The 17,683-nt window shown below is 40.0% G+C and overlaps 2 protein-coding genes across 2 annotated transcripts; both read left to right on the top strand.

Moving 5' to 3' along the window:
- Positions 1–1,269: 1,269 nt before the first annotated feature.
- Positions 1,270–1,803, top strand: LOC309544753 (uncharacterized protein; the record flags this gene model as incomplete). Its single annotated transcript, XM_082243735.1, has 1 exon — positions 1,270–1,803. The coding sequence occupies one exon, from the start codon at positions 1,270–1,272 to the stop codon at positions 1,801–1,803; it is 534 nt and encodes a 177-aa protein (XP_082099861.1).
- Positions 1,804–16,856: 15,053 nt separating this feature from the next.
- Positions 16,857–17,390, top strand: LOC309544334 (uncharacterized protein; the record flags this gene model as incomplete). Its single annotated transcript, XM_082243239.1, has 1 exon — positions 16,857–17,390. One exon carries the CDS (start codon positions 16,857–16,859, stop codon positions 17,388–17,390), a length of 534 nt encoding a protein of 177 aa, XP_082099365.1.
- Positions 17,391–17,683: the final 293 nt, after the last annotated feature.

The raw sequence follows: 17,683 nt of genomic DNA, 5'->3' as shown, positions 1-17,683 counted from the left end.
GGATCTGGAATCGATCACTGGAACAGGATACAGGTTCACACAATCACATGTACACAGGAGGCTGAAGACAAAGCAGCACTGATTATGAGCACTGAGTTTAAATAGTCTGCTTGGCGCCAGCATCTGTCACAGGTGCACGCAAGCGCCGGCGTGAATATATATATATATATATATATATATTCTCACATATGAGGGGTTAAATACCACCAAAAGGTAGGGATGGTGAGGGATCTATCTGACTTAAAAAATTATAAAAATGTAGTTTGGGTACAGTGTTGCATGACTGAGTAACTGTCATTCAAAATGTGAGAGCACTAAAAGCTGAAAATTGGCCTGGGAAATAAGGGGGTAAAAGTGTCCGGTATTAAAGTGTTTTAGAAGGATTTTTTTTTTTTTAAAGTAAAACAAAATAGAAGGAAATATAAAGCGTACCAGTGCTGACATCCTTCTACATATTCTAGTTGTCTCCCTGTCTCTGCTGTAAAAGAAAAGTCAAAGTATGACTACAAATCTGAAATTATTAATAAATACAAAGTCAATCTGAGTGTATATTTATTTCTTTAAATGTAATTGGACTTCAACCTCTTTGTACCTGGAATATACCTTTTTAGGTCCCCATACACAATGCTCTGTTCCATTAAATGTAAAATAATGTTGCAACCAAGAACTGAGAGCGTGCACCTGTTCTCAGTTCTCTGAGACCACACTGTAATGAGACCCCACTGTCCATTGCAAAGTTATTTACAAATTACAAAAAGGATTTGGGATTCTCATCTTTCTTTTTATGTATCTAAACTTCTAAGATCAGAAAATGTACTAAGCTGAGGTGTGTTTTTTTGTTGGTGAAAATAAAATGTATTTTGAAAAAAAATTGTTTATTTGCATTAAATAATAATGTACATGATACATCTGGGTCCTCCATACAGGGGAGAGTCCTGTAGCAGGAGGGAGGAGATTCCTATGAGGTTGAAGAATCTTACCAGCTATCTGACGTTACCTTCTTACCTGTATAGAAAGGAAACTGAAAGTGATATAGAAGTTACCAGAGCTGCTACAATCTCTCTCCTGTTACTTGTGTCTTGAACGAAAGAGAACTCCACAACATCATGAAAATAAGGACATTTTTCTCCTGCAAACAGGAATATAAAGGAAGAAACATGGAAACAAGACTTCAGATCAATCTGAGACTAGCACTGTGGAGTGACAGTGTAACAGAGCAAATATCACCAACCAAAGACACATTACCAGATCCAACTGAGCAGGACAGAAATGGATATCAGGCTGGTGGTGCTGAGCGTTTTACTGGTTGCAGTAAGTGGACGCTTGCACAGGAGACTCTGCCCGAAATCCCGCTATTTATCTGTGACGTCTTCTGACATAACAACACTAAAGGAGCTGCAACATGATCATGAAAAGAACATGTCTACCAACGCAATGAGATGCTACAGAAGAATGCTGAGACACAAACCATCTGTATGTGACCTTACGCAGAGGGATCGTCTCATCCTGACCTTGGAGCGGGTGTCACTAACTGTTGAGGTTCTAACTAACATGTCTACGTCTGATCAGCCTGAAACTGTAAAACAGGCTCTTATGCTTTTCCTCAAACTGAAAGATGATCTGATGGTCTGTAGAGGATCTCCAGAAGACAATGAGCCTACCTCACCCGAGCTGAAGCTGTGGCTGCATCATCTCCAGCATTTTAAGGAAGCAGCATCTCCAGATTGTGTCCAAGAGGCTGTAATACTTAGCCTTATCCCTCTGAGAGTAGAAGATGTGACATGTTGGGCTCTCAACCACTAACTTACACAACTACATCAAAGAAACGTTCAGCTTACCAAATTCAAGCACAGATACAACTCTTCTGCTTTTCATATGAATATACCAGAACAATGAACCAGTGAAGCCTGGACTTTTTCATCATAGACATATTCTTCTACACCCTGCTACTGAAGGACACAGAGTATTACTTCAAAAAATATGACAGTATGTATTCATCCCTCAACTATTATAATCTGCTTCTGCCTGGTGTAGGATATTCATCCTAATTCTCAAGAAAATATATCCTAAAATTTGCAACTCTAGAATTTGTTCGGCATCCACTTATCCTACATTGGATTCCATAATCACAAACTCACAAGCCATTAATTGACTTCATTGTTTATCCCAGCAGATGAGATTCCTCTTCAATCTGCAAATGACTGACCCACTCTCTACACTACACATATACTGTTACTCGCGCATTAAAGGAACAACACAGCCAGAAGTCATTCACTTATGCAAATAGAATATTTTATTTAATTTTATAAATAAATTTTATTTATTTATTTTATAATCATAATATAATAATGTAATTATTTATTTCATATCTATCTTTAACCTATATGCATTTTACATTATTGTTTTTAAAGTTTTTTTTCTATTATTTTGGTTATTAAAACTTATTTATTTCATGAGTTTCTAGCTCCCCGGAGGATGTAATGTATCTGTATTTAAATTATGTTAAACAAATATGTTTTTTTATTTCAGTGATAAACGTGTACACATACATGTGCAATTAATAAATAGAGAGTAGAAAAATAGAATAAAAACCACTTGTGTTTTCATTTATTTTTTCCAGAATAATGTGTTGTTTTTGAAGTATCATTTAAATTGACAATTTTGTGTTAAAAAAAAAATAAATAATTTTCTTTGCACATTTTCCAAAAACTATTGGGAAAAATGAAAAATTACATGATCAAAAGATTCATTATGGCTCATAGGATGTCCATTGGGGTGTTTGCTTTGCTTAAATTGGGTCATTTTGTAGGTGTTTCCATTGTTCTGGTGCTCCAGAGTCTTCAAAAGTGTGTATCACGTACGTGGTAGCAGAGCCTGATATGATGAGGAAGGCCTATCTTACACCTCTGACTTGAGGCTCCAGATAGTATAGACAGGAGGCACAGGAGTGCAGAGTGGCACGAGTGCCTTTAAATCTTGCTAGCAGCAGGGCAGGTGTCCTCCCTAAGCAAAAGTAATCAGAAAGCAGGGAGTTGGTGCTGAAGATAGCAGGCCAAGTTGCAATGTCAGGCTGGCTTGGTCACACACAGACAGCATAAATCGGGTACAGGGCACTAGAGATGGCCTTGCAGTTCGCCCAGCCGTCGTTTCGTGTCGAACTTTGCTCGTTCGCTGTTTGCCGAACATGTGAACATATGGCAATATTCGCGACCGCCATATTCTTTTACATTGTGAAGAACTTTGACCCATGACACATCCATCAGGTGGTACAGGACAGCCAATTGAGACATTTCAGCACATGGACATACCCCCTACCTTATAAATAGACCTGATCTGGCTGCCATTTTACATTCTGTCTTTTGTCAGTGTAGGGAGAGGTTGCTGTGTGGAGCAGGGACAGACTGTTAGTGACAGAAATTGCTAGCTATTGCTAATAGGTCCACAAAAGTCCTTTTAAGGACTGATATAGGTGTACTATTGTTTGGTGTGCAGTATATAGGGGTGTAATACACTTATAATATAATTTCTAATATAGAAAGCATATTATAGTGGATTTGTATTGTGCAGCATTGGTACTGGTGAGCGGTTCTGCAGTGATACTACAACTACAAAGAGTGACACACGCAATTAGAAAAAAGTATTATAACTGGTGTGATAGGCAGTCGCCCCCCAAAAACGACAGATTGAAGCGGGGTGTTATATATACTTTCATAATAGTGTATTTGGGTACTGCAGATTTTTTTTTTCTGTTTTGCTGCATTCCCTCTGCTCCAGTCAGTGACAAACGTTACTGGAAAAAAAGTATTATAACTGGTGTGATATACCAGTGGCCCCCCAAAACGACAGATTGAAGTGGGGTGTTATATAACAATATACTTTTATAATAGTGTATTTGGGTACTGCAGAAATGTTGCCTCTTTCGCTGCCTTACCTCTGCTACACAAAGTGACAAAAGTTATTGGAAACATTTTTTTTATAACTGGTGTGATAGACCTTTGGCCCCCCAAAATGACAGATTGAAGCGGGGTGTTATATAACAATATACTTTCATAATAGTGTATTTGGGTACTGCACAAATTTTGCCTCTTTCGCTGCATTACCTCTGCTACACACAGTGGCAAAAGTTACTGGAAATTTTTTTTATAACTGTTGTGATAGACCATTGGCCCCCCAAAATGACAGATTGAAGCGGGGTGTTATATAACAATATTCTTTCATAATAGTGTATTTTAGTACTGCACAAATTTTGCCTCTTTCGCTGCGTTACCTCTGCTACACACAGTGGCAAAAGTTACTGGAAATGTTTTTTTATAACTAGTGTGATAGACCAGTGGCCCCCCAAAACGATAGATTGAAGCAGGGTGTTATATAAAAATATACTTTCATAATAGTGTATTTTGGTACTGCAGAAATTTTGCCTCTTTCGCTGCTTTACCTCTGCTACACACAGTGACAAAAGTTACTGGAAAAATTTTGTTATAACTGGTGTGATATACCAGTGGCCCCCCAAAATCACAGATTGAAGCGGGGTGTTACATAACAATATACTTTCATAATAGTGTATTTGGGTACTGCAGAAATTTTGCCTCTTTCGCTGCGTTACCTCTTCTACACACAGTGACAAAAGTTACTGTAAACATTTTTTTACAGTAACTGGCCAAGTGGGAGGAGGACGTCGTCTATGCCAAACCCTGACTGGAGTTGCGTCTTTGGCGGAGGTATATTGACGACGTGCTCCTCCTGTGGGCCGGTAGTGTGGAGTCCCTTTATTCTTTATAGAACTTAATAACAATGACAGAGGCATCTGTTTGCAGTATGAGGCAAGTGAGAATGAGATTCATTATCTCTGGATTTCTGGAGGAGAAGTCCATCACTTATGCAAATAGAATATTTTATTTAATTTTATAAATACATTTTATTTATTTATTTTATAATCATAATATAATAATGTAATTATTTATTTCATATCTATCTTTAACCTTTATGTATTTTACATTATTGTTTTTAAAGTTTTCTTTCTATTATTTTGGTTATTAAAACTTATTTATTTCATGAGTTTCTAGCTCCCCGGAGGATGTAATGTATCTGTATTTAAATTATGTTAAACAAATATGTTTTTTTATTTCAGTGATAAACGTGTACACATACATGTGCAATTAATAAATAGAGAGTAGAAAAATAGAATAAAAACCACTTGTGTTTTCATTTATTTTTTCCAGAATAATGTGTTGTTTTTGAAGTATCATTTAAATTGACAATTTTGTGTTAAAAAAAAAATAAATAATTTTCTTTGCACATTTTCCAAAAACTATTGGGAAAAATGAAAAATTACATGATCAAAAGACTCATTATGGCTCATAGGATGTCCATTGGGGTGTTTGCTTTGCTTAAATTGGGTCATTTTGTAGGTGTTTCCATTGTTCTGGTGCTCCAGAGTCTTCAAAAGTGTGTATCACGTACGTGGTAGCAGAGCCTGATATGATGAGGAAGGCCTATCTTACATTTCTGACTTGAGGCTCCAGATAGTATAGACAGGAGGCACAGGACTGCAGAGTGGCACGAGTGCCTTTAAATCTTGCTAGCAGCAGGGCAGGTGTCCTCCCTAAGCAAAAGTAATCAGAAAGCAGGGAGTTGGTGCTGAAGATAGCAGGCCAAGTTGCAATGTCAGGCTGGCTTGGTCACACACAGACAGCATAAATCGGGTACAGGGCACTAGAGATGGCCTTGCAGTTCGCCCAGCCGTCGTTTCTTGTCGAACTTTGCTCGTTCGCTGTTCGCCGAACATGTGAACATATGGCAATATTCGCGACCGCCATATTCTTTTACATTGTGAAGAACTTTGACCCATGACACACCCATCAGGTGGTACAGGACAGCCAATTGAGACATTTCAGCACATGGACATACCCCCTAGGTAGTCTAGGGCTAAGACTTATGCTCCGCGTGGTTTAAATGTGGAGTGGGATGTGAATGCCTTTATAGCAAATGGATAGGTATTCATATTCCCCCCCCCCCCCCCTCCCTTTTTTTCCTGTCTTTTTAGCTGTCAAGCTTACGTTTCTGCATGTATGTTTCATGTGAGCTGTACATTTTTATTGTTGTTTTACTTGCATTTTATATGTGTTATTTTATATGTGTTATGAGCTGCTCTGTGTTATTTGCTTGATTGCCCACAAGATGCCGCTGTTTCCCGATTTCTATGGTGATTAACACTACAGATCATGTATTTACATAGGTTTGCCTATTATGCAGATTTTTATAGGCATAGGGAAATTGCTCTTTTTTTCTATATTATCAGAGGTCTTTTTTGTTTAAGATTTCTGATTTGTTTTTTGACTACTGTAGACCGCTACTAGATCCATATCAGATTGTCATCTCTTTTATTGGTCAAAGATGGCGTTTCTTTGTTTTGCTTCCGGTGTGGTGTGACGTTTCCGACGGAAGTGACATACCGCTTGTCCCAACTATATAATGAGTATGGTGGCACCCGCTGACCACGCCCCCGAAGAAGTCTAACATTGGACGAAACACTGCGTTGGGCGGGACCTGTGATGCCGGACGTCACTACGGAGTGAAGCAGCGGTCATCTCATTGGCGGTCAAACATTTTTGGCAGATAAGCTCTTTTTACTCTTATTACCTGTAAGCATTATTTGGCATAATAAATGGTGGTTCATTAGGTGTTGCACTATGGTTTTCTTTTTTGCTTTTTTCTGGTATATATGAGTGATCAGTCTGCCTTGTACCATCTGTATGGAGTCGCACCTAATTGGCTTGATCCTGGAATCGCTGAGGATTTCTGGAGGAGCAGTTTGGTGGAACCTTTGAGCCTTCTTTTATTAGTGGGACGGTAAGCGGCAGTGTGATTGGGGTTGCTCTCTCTCTCTGGTGGTGGTGGCACTTCAAGGAGACCAATCAGCTGGACCCTACCTATACCTGGACTTTTTATATAGCGCTGCTTTTCAATTTTAAACTTTTTTTTTATAACTGGTGTGATAGACCAGTGGCCCCCCAAAACGACAGATTGAAGCGGGGTGTTATATACCTTCTTCCACATATACTGCACCTCTCTAGAGACTTTTGTCACAGGGTCATTTAAAAAATGACAGGCAGAGGAAGAGGCAGGCCCTTACGCAGGGGTGGTAGGGGTAGGGCAGGAGCACCAGGCCGGAGCTAAAGAGGGAAGTTGCAGAAGGTGCGTTCGATTACGTCAAATGACGCACCAAACTTGGTTGAATGGCTCACTCAGCCTTCCTCTTCTGCACCCTCCTCATCCTCTCTATCGGCACCCTCTTCACTCTCTGCTGTGTGCACCCCCAAAGACACCACCACCACCATATACCCTCCGCTTGAGTCACAGGAATTACTTTCCGATCCATCACAAGACATATGCGATGCGCAGCCATTGTTGGCATCGGATCAGGAAGAGGAGGTAGCAACAGCCGCCACTCAGCAGTCTGATGACAGTAATCAGATCAGCCCAAGGAGGTTGGTGCTCGCTGTTGCTGCCTACCCCGAGATCTCTAATGTTAGTGGTGGGGAAGGTGACGTAGATGATGACGTGTCTATGGACGTCACGTGGGTGCCCACAAGAGGAAGAGGAGGGGAGTTTAGAGGGAGAGATGGACCAGCAGATAGGGAGGCGAAGCAGGCCGAACTTACATTGCACAGGAGGGACAAACCAGACTGCTAATGTATCAGGAGTGAGCCATCAACCATCTACGGTCACATCTTGGGCTCCCAGGACAGCGGCACATAGCTCTGCAGCTGACAATAGTTTTGCCATCTACAGCCTATGCAGTCAATGGCTGGCAGTAAGCCCAACACTCACCTAGGGATGACCACCTTAAGGAGGCACCTGGACTCCCATCACCGAGCCCAGTGGGAGCAACGCCATCAGAACCCACAAAGCCACACTCCAGGCTCTCTCTGTCCAGCCTCTTCTCCTTCTCCTCTCTCCTCACAATTGTCCTTCACTCCACCTTCCATCATGCCGTCCTCACATTTTTCTGGATAAAGGCAGGCTTCCGTGGCCCAAATGTTCGAGCGTAAAAAAATTATGACACCGGATAACCCTCTTGCCCAACAGTTGACTGCTGGCTTGTCGGAACTGATAGCCCGCCAACTACTGCCATAAAAACTGGTGGACTCAGAGGCTTTCAAAAATTTGTGGCCATTGGAACACCACAATGGAAGGTCCCAGGAAGGAAATATTTCCCGCAGAAGGTCATCCCAGAGCTATATGGCCATGTTCAGCGGCAAGATAATGTATCTCTGGCACACAGTGTCGGTGCCAAGATACATCTGACCACAGACACGTGGTCTAGCAAACACAGGCAGGGAAGGTATATAACTTTTGCTGCCCACTGGGTGAACCTTCTGACGGCCGTCAATTGTGTAACCCGTGGCACCCGTATAGATTTGGTTTTACCGCCACGGATTGCATGCAGGCCTGCCTCTACTTCTCCTCCTCCTACTCCCTCCTCCCTCTCCTCCTCAGCTGACTCCACCTTTTCCGCTGCTACCGTCTCTTCCACTGCGCCGCCCAAGATCCCAAGTACCTATTTGACATGCCAGGTGGGACGTTGCCATGATGTGCTGGGTCTGTTGTGCCTGGAAGCCAAGAGCCACACTGGTCCTGCACTCCTTTCAGCTTTGCATTCACAGGCAGATCAGTGGCTAACACCGCACAATTTGACAGTTGGTAAAGTGGTGTGCGACAATGGTGCCAATCTGCTGAGCGCGCTGAAACAGGGCAAAATTACACACGTGCAATGCATGGCACACGTCCTGAACTTGGTCGTGCAGCAATTCATTGTCAAATAACCTGGGGTCCTGGATGTCTTGCAGCAGGCCAGGAAAATCTCGGGGCATTTCAGAAGATCTTACACAGCCATGGCTCACCTTGCTGACATTCAGCGGCGACACAACCTGCCCGTCAGACGTCTTATTTGGGACTGCCCGACGCGATGGAACTCAATCTTGCATATGCTTGATGAAACGTGCAGTTAACGACTACCTGTATGAACTCTGCCGCAGGACAGGTTCTGGGGAGCTTGGTTTTTTTCACCGCGTCAGTGGCTGCTCATGTGCGACGCATGCATACTTCTGCGGTTATTGGATGAGATCACCAAACTGGTTAGTCCCAGCCAGGGTGCCATCAGTGACATCGTACCTTACGCCTTCTTTCTGGAGCGTGCATTGCGTCGTGTCATTGATATAGCCGTTGAGGAGCAGAAGCAGGAAGATGAGGAAGTTGCAATGCTTGGGGGGCAACATTTCCAGGGGGAGCTACTCCATCTGAGACAAGTCAACAACAGGAGTCTGAAGAGGAGTCAGAGGAGGATGGTGCCGAGGGCGGATGAGGAGGAACAAGAAGAGCATGTTTAAACCTTTCTGGGATCAAGGACAAGGACCAGTATTGGGTGGCACCATACTTAGAGCCCCAGTACAAACAAAACAATGGTGGAAATGTTACCGCCATCACAGAGGGCTGTCAGAATGCAGCACTTCCAGGCCTTGCTTCGAGAAATGCTGCATTCTGCTTTTGCGTGTGCTGGCAGAGGAATTTCCACTCACAGAGAAACAGTTGCGGCTACCAATCCAACAGTGCCTGCAAGAAGAGGGCGGTTTGAAGATGTCTTGGTCACTTCAGATATGAGATCCTTCTTTCAGCCGAACCATCAACAGCGGATCCAGCATTAGGGAATGCCTAGACCGGCAGGTGTCCGACTACATCAGGTTAACGGCCGATGTGGATGGTCTGAGGAGTGATGAACCCCTGGACTACTGGGTGGGCAGGCTTGACCTCTGGCCAGAGCTTGCACAATTTGCAATGGAACTGTTGGCTTGCCCCTCGTCCAGTGTCCTGTCCGAAAGGACGTTCAGCGCAGCAGGGGGGATTGTGACTGATAAGTGCACTCACCTAGCTCACGACAGTGTTGACTACCTCACATTTCTTAAAATTAATGAGGCATGGATCTCGGTGGAATTCAACACATGTGACCAGTAGACCATGTTTGATTTAAATTCCTCATGACAGGCCACAAATATCCGCCACCACCCATTAAAATTCATGGTACCTGTCTTAGGTAAATACAGCGGCATAAAAGGCCCTTTATGTCCATTGAATGCCTAATTTTTGGGGCCTGTAATGGCCTGTATCCTGTGAATGCCTAATGTACCACCAGCCACAGAATACAAAGTCCTTTGCTGTCAGGGGAACGCCTGTCGGCTAATTTTTGGGGCCTGTAATGGCCGACACTTATTTATCTTGTGAATGCCAAATGTATCTCCAGCCACAGAATGCAAAGTTCTTTGCTGTCAGGTGAACACCGGTGGACTAATTTTTGGGGCCTGTAATGGCCGAAACTTATTTATCCTGTCAATGCCTAATGTACCTCCAGCCACAGAATACAAAGTTCTTTGCTGTCAGCTGAATGCCTGTTGGCTAATTTTTGGGGCCTGTACTGGCCAACACTTACTTCTTTATCCTGTGAATGCCTAATTTTTCACACTGGAATTGAAAATCAATGGGTCTGTAAACCTTCCGTTAAATTGTGGAACGGATGCGGACCCATTTTACAGACCTGTGAATGGACCCTATATGTATTTAACATGTATTTACCAGCTGCTGTCAGTTCTGGCTGATTTAGGCCGAGCTATTACACTAAAACCGAGCAATATTACAAAAAACAAAATACACGTTATAACTGTATAAACGATTTATATAACTTATTGAAAAAAAAATTTATGGCAACTTTTTCAATAGCAGGATCATCTCCTGCACCCCCTTCATAGCCTGGCATTGCCTCTCCTCCATGGCCTTCATGCGCTCCTGAATTGACAAAATTTCGCAGATAAAAAAAGAAAGAATAAAAAAAAAGAATGCTTGTCGATCGCAGATTCGCTTAATACTTCTGGTATGTTTGTGTCCATTTTGTGGGACTATGTGTGCACAGCTAGTAAGTATTTTGTGGCTGCAAATATGACCTGGAGGTTTTTCATGTTTGCCTGCTATTAAAATGAATAAGAACATTTGAGCGAGTTTGCGCGATCGCGTTCACAAACCGTCCCATCAGATGTTCGTCCATCACTACAGAGCACAGAAAGGAATGTGGTCAGGAGACCAGCCAGGTGTGGAACCGATCACTGGAACAGGATACAGGTTCACACGATTACATGTACGCACGAGGCTGAAGACAAAGTAGCACTAATTTGGGCACTGAGTTTAAATAGTCTGTTTGGCGCCAGCATCTGTCACAGGTGCACGCAAGCACCGGCGTGAACGAGAGTGCATGATGGCTTGAGTTCGCGAATACACATGTTTTAGCCAGTTTCCAATTCTTAGGAGCACAGAATGGAATATGTTTAGCCTGTGTCAGGAAGTTCATCCAGAGGTGTTATCTTGTTTGCTGGAATGCGCATTCTGACATTGTTATAGGTAGTCGAGAAATTAGATGTGAAATTTATGTCCCTTGAACACCTGAAGGTAATCCTTTAATAAATGGAAAAAAGCTGCGCTAATGAGACCTGATGGGTATATACTACACCAATCACAATAGTAGATAATAAAAATCTGCTGGAGAAGACAATGATGGCAACAGGTGCCCAATGAGCACCCAAGGTACTGGATAAATAAAGCAAATGTCTGCTAAATCATAAACATTGGAGAATGAACTTGTACATGGATGAATATAACACAATACATAGTGAATTAATTCTGGCAAGGAATCAAAAACACACAGAGTTCATGTAAAATCTTCATAAGGTTGTAGCAGGAGGGAGGAGATTCCTATGAGGTTGAAGAGGTAAAATCCAAGATTAGTGGAGTGAAAGGAAAAATCCAATAAGGCTAATCACCACGGTGCTGCACACGAGTGACATGCATGTCTCCTTACCAGATACAAAGGTAAATGAGCATCTAATTGATTCCTCACAGCGGCACTCAGGAAGGATCACAACAGCAACAAACCTCCAGGTCACAGCCAATAAGATGGTGATATCGGTACTGACCACAGGATGGAGCTCAGTGCGCCATAAAGAAAAGAAGGGGACTGGATAGTGTGATACCGTACAGCCTTTATTAAGTAAATATTAAAATAACACTCACATGGTAGATGAAAAAGATTTGCATATAAACAAGCCGGCCGGCTCTCATGTAGCCAGTCCTCGGGACAACGTAGTGACGTCAGCACGCTGTACCCTACGCGCTCGTCTGCAAAGACTTCTAATGGGGATGCGGGCGGCGTGCTGACTTCACCCTAAATACATCAAACAACCAATCAGGAAATAGCATCAGTATGAGTAATGCCGGAAGCGCAGCGGCCACCATTTTAGGTGTTGGAACACCTGCCCTTAGATCTGCACATAAGATATGTCCCTATACTCGATCATATCTCAAAGCTAAAAGAAATAAAAATATCGATCTCAAGTACATGGTTCCAAACAAATAGATACAAACAGAAATCAACATATAAAGGATAAAAAAATGTCATATGGGGCTGGTGACCGTATTACACCAGCAGAGGGAGTATGCCCCACAGCACATAAAACGTCATTGTGCTTTCTGAAAGGGAAAACATAATCCCTAAGTACATGATTCCAAGATTAAAAGAACAAGTATATATAAATAAATATGATCATGAATATACAGTACATATAAAAACATCATAAATAAATATGATGGCAAATATAAATACATAAACATAAATGGTAAATATATAAAACCATCTAAAGGTATAATCCAAACATTGGCCCACACGAAAAAACAATAGACTACTTGCAAGTAGTCCAAGATAAACAACTATATAAAATTAGGTAAGAAATCTCAATTGAATATCACTGGTCCAATGAGTAAAAACTCACTCTCTGCTCCTCTAGGTAAAAAGGCCAATGGTTGTATTAAGAAAAATATATTAAAAAACAACACAATTCAAATAGGATTCAATTTTAACCCTTTGATGTTGCGACTCTCTACATGGCTATGCTGTGAAAAAGTCTCAGACATGTGGTATGCCTATGCCTCATGAGAGAAAGAACTTGGTAATATGACAATTTTGTGAAAAAAAAAAAAACACATTTTATTTAATTTCTTAATTGTCCAAAGAATTGTGGGAATTAATTACAACTTCAAAATGTCTCTTACTAAATACCATGGACTGACTTTGGGTCATTTGGGGGGTATTTGTACTGTCCTGACATTTTAGGGCCTTAAGAAATAAGATAGGCAATCAGTACATCAGGATTGATCAAGTTTCAATGATTTGTACACTTGCTTGTAGACTCTATAACTTTCACACAGACTAAATAACATACACTGATTTGGGTTATTTTACCCTAAAAATTTAGCAGCATAAATGTAGGTCTACATTTATGAAGAAAAACTACCTATTATTTTTTTTTTTAAGTAAAACAAAATAGAAGGAAATATGAAGCCTACCCTACCGGTGCTGACATCCTTCTACATATGCTAGTTGTCTCCCTGTTTCTGCTGTAAAAGAAAAGTCAAAGTATGACTATAAATCTGAAATTATTAATAAAAAGTCAATCTGACTGTATATCTATGTATTTTAATGTAATTCGGCTTCAACCACTTTGTAACTGGAATATGCCTTTTTAGGTCCCCATACACAGTGCTCTGTTCCATGAGAACGTAAAATAATGTTGCAACCGAGAACTGAGAGCGTGCACCTGTTCTCAGTTCTCTGAGACACCACTATCATGAGACCCCACTGTCCATTGCAATGTAATTTACAAATTTCAAGAAAAAATTTCCTCTATTACGTTATCCCTTCCCTATAGTCTAGAATTTCAGAAGGTTAAAACTATTATTCAAAAAAATTTACCCGCTTTAAATTCGGATGAGATCTGTGCTAATATTCTTAATGAGTGAGTTAACATTGTGACCAAAAGAGCGACTACTTTAGGCAATTCTCTGTCACCTAGTCTTTATTCATCTAAAAAACATACTAAATTCTTAACTTGACTACATTGCAAAGGCAATTATAAATGTGGCATGACAGATTGCCTTACCTGTCCTCATGTCATTCAGAGAAATACATTTATTTCCTCTGTTTGTAATAAAACCTACTGTATAGATAAATTCTTTAATTGTAATACTCAATACCTAGTATATCTCATAACATGTAAAGCTTGATCTATACAGTATGTAGGTAGGACTACACGTAAACTAAAGGAACGATTTAGGGAGCACCTTAGTGACATAAAAACCTTGAAATCCACCAATGTCTCCCGCCATTTCAATATTGAACACGGGGGTGACACTTCCCTTGTACAGGTTCAGGTCATAGATCATATTACCAAACCTGTCAGGGGAGGTGACATTTTTTGACTGTTATGTAAGAAAGAGGTCTTCTGGATCTTTAGACTCCAGACACGTATGCCACATGGTCTCAACTTTGAGTGGGATGTCACTCATTTTTATGAGTGACCTCCTTCTTTCTTGGATGCATTTTTCTTGAACTGTTTTGCAACACATTCAGGTTCACTAATATTCACATATATTACATATCTTGCATTCATTTTTTCATCTTTTCATATTTTCCAGTTTCATTCCAATTTTGCAGGTCCAATAGATGTTTAAATCCTTGGTTATCCAGATACACTTATACAATAATATGTCTTGTTCTCTTTGTCTCTATAATTCTCTGCATCTTTGGATATCCACGGATTATCTATGCACCGGTGTGATTATTAACTGAATATATGGATTTAATGGTTTACTATGTGTGCTGGTCATTATATTTACTGGTCACCATATGGTCTTAAGTTAAATTTCTTATGGATATTGGTTTGTTCATACCGGTGTCATCTCAGGACGCAGAGCCATAGACACTTTGCATCATGTAAATTTTTGCACGATGTCACTTTATTATAATAATTGAATGATTGATATACAATAGTGCAATAATAATATTGTTGTTGGTTGTCATTCTTGAAGGGGGGTTCCTTTATGGAGCAATTTTTACATTTGTTGCATCTCTATTGTATCTTTATTCGTCAACGTTATTATCTTTTTATGTATTTTTATTGTCATGTTAATCATCACATGTATTATATACACATAATTTTTATCTATTCTTTATTATTTTTTATTAGTGAGTAAACATGACAATTTTTGTACCATCTTTAATATTTATATAATCATTTTCGAAACAACTTTGACGTTTAGGGATCCATTTAATGAAGATGCAAGTTGTATTGTATTAGATATGAGTATGATTAATGTGACGATGTGCATATTGGATAACATTACTGGTACTATACATACGATTTTTCTATTAGCTCCATTTTGACAAAAAAAATTCCCTAAGTTTTAACTTGTTTTACTTTTTTCATATTTTTCTTCTTTTTCTAGTTTTTCATAATATGGCAATGAAACATATAAATATTTGCATGTTATCATTTGCCATGGATATAATGCCAATTGATTTTGGGATTTACCTAATTATTTTTCACTACCCATTTATACACATTTATTTATTTTCCTTATTTGCACAATACGAATAAATTTTCACTACTTTTTGATTGGTTATATTATGTTACGATTAAATACCCTTTATGCACAAGTCTTTATATCTATATAAACTTTTGTATTGTGTATATTACTTTTGTGTTCTTCTGGGGTATTTATATATATATATACACCTTTTTAATATATTATTCATTATCACTATGTATATATATATATATATACATTTTTTTTTCATTGTTATCCAATTGATACATGTATGTTTAGGTAATCAATTTCCATATACCTTTTAACTCACTTATTTTCTTTGCTACTAGGAATCAAGAAGAATATTTTATACTTTAACTTTGTAGCCTTCTTCCTTCTTTTTTGTTAGATTGTTATGTATATATATTTTTATATTACATGTTTTTATCACTTATCTTTGTATGGCTACTTAGTTGTTTCCTCGTATGAGGGTTCTTTTGTGATCATTTGTCTTTATTATAGGACTGAAGGTTGTTCGGCTCGCATTTCTGTATCATTAGTACAATTAGTTTAAGATGTGCTTAATTACACCACTTCAACACCACCTGCTTGTTTATCTACAAATGCCTGCCGACTTCTGAAGTCTTATTGTGTGGTTATGAGTAAGCGATCGGTTGTTTCGTGAAACGCGTCAACCTGACACGTCTGTTGTGCACTGTCTGTATGTATTCATCTATGAGGAATAAAGAAATTCATTGATTTCAACAAATTGCCTCGAGTGCGGTCTCACCTTTGGATTTCCAATGTGCACCTGGTCTCAGTTCTCTGAGACCCCACTATAATGATACCCCACTGTCCATTGCAAAGTTATTTACAAATCCAAAAACGATTTGGGATTTTCTTCTTTCTTTTTATGTATCTAAACTTCTAAGATCAGAAAATGTACTAAGCTGTGGTGTGTTTTTTTTGTTGGTGAAAATAAAATGTATTTTTAAAAAAAACTTGTTTATTTGCATGCAATAATGTACATGATACATCTGGGTCCTCCATACCAGGGAGAGTCCTGTAGCAGGAGGGAGGAGATTCCTATGAGGTTGAACAATCTTACCAGCTATCTGACGTTACCTTCTTACCTGTATAGAAAGGAAACTGAAAGTGATATAGAAGTTCCCAGAGCTGCTATAATCTCTCTCCTGTTACTTGTGTCTTGAACGAACGAGAACTCCACAACATCATGAAATTAAGGACATTTTTCTCATGCAAAAAGGAATATAAAGGAAGAAACATGGACACAAGACTTCAGATCAATCTGAGACTAGCACTGTGGAGTGACAGTGTAACAGAGCAAATATCACCAACCAAAGACACATTACCAGATCCAACTGAGCAGGACAGAAATGGATATCAGGCTGGTGGTGTTGAGCATTTTACTGGTTGCAGTAAGTGGACGCTTGCACAGGAGACTCTGCCCGAAATCCCGCTATTTATCTGTAATGTCTTCTGACATAACAACACTAAAGGAGCTGCAACATGATCATGAAAAGAACATGTCTACCAACGCAATGAGATGCTACAGAAGAATGCTGAGACACAAACCATCTGTATGTGACCTTACGCAGAGGGATCGTCTCATCCTGACCTTGGAGCGGGTGTCACTAACTGTTGAGGTTCTAACTAACATGTCTACGTCTGATCAGCCTGAAACTGTAAAACAGGCTCTTATGCTTTTCCTCAAACTGAAAGATGATCTGATGGTCTGTAGAGGATCTCCAGAAGACAATGAGCCTACCTCACCCGAGCTGAAGCTGTGGCTGCATCATCTCCAGCATTTTAAGGAAGCAGCATCTCCAGATTGTGTCCAAGAGGCTGTAATACTTAGCCTTATCCCTCTGAGAGTAGAAGATGTGACATGTTGGGCTCTCAACCACTAATTTACACAACTACATCAAAGAAACGTTCAGCTTACTAAATTCAAGCACAGATACAACTCATCTGCTTTTCATATGAATATACAAGAACAATGTACCAGTGAAGCATGGACTTTTTCATCAAAGACATATCCTTCTACACCCTGCTACTGAAGGACACAGAGTATTACTTCAAAAAATATGACAGTATGTATTCATCCCTCAATTATTATAAATTGCTTCTACCTGGTGTAGGATATTTATCCTAATCCTCACGGAAATACAATCCTAAAATTTGCAACTCTAGGATTTGTTCG

This window comes from Pelophylax lessonae (genome assembly GCF_965119305.1).
Source record: "Pelophylax lessonae genome assembly, chromosome: 1".
Taxonomy (NCBI): Eukaryota; Metazoa; Chordata; class Amphibia; order Anura; family Ranidae; genus Pelophylax; species Pelophylax lessonae.
This window is presented reverse-complemented; position numbering and strand designations above follow the sequence as displayed.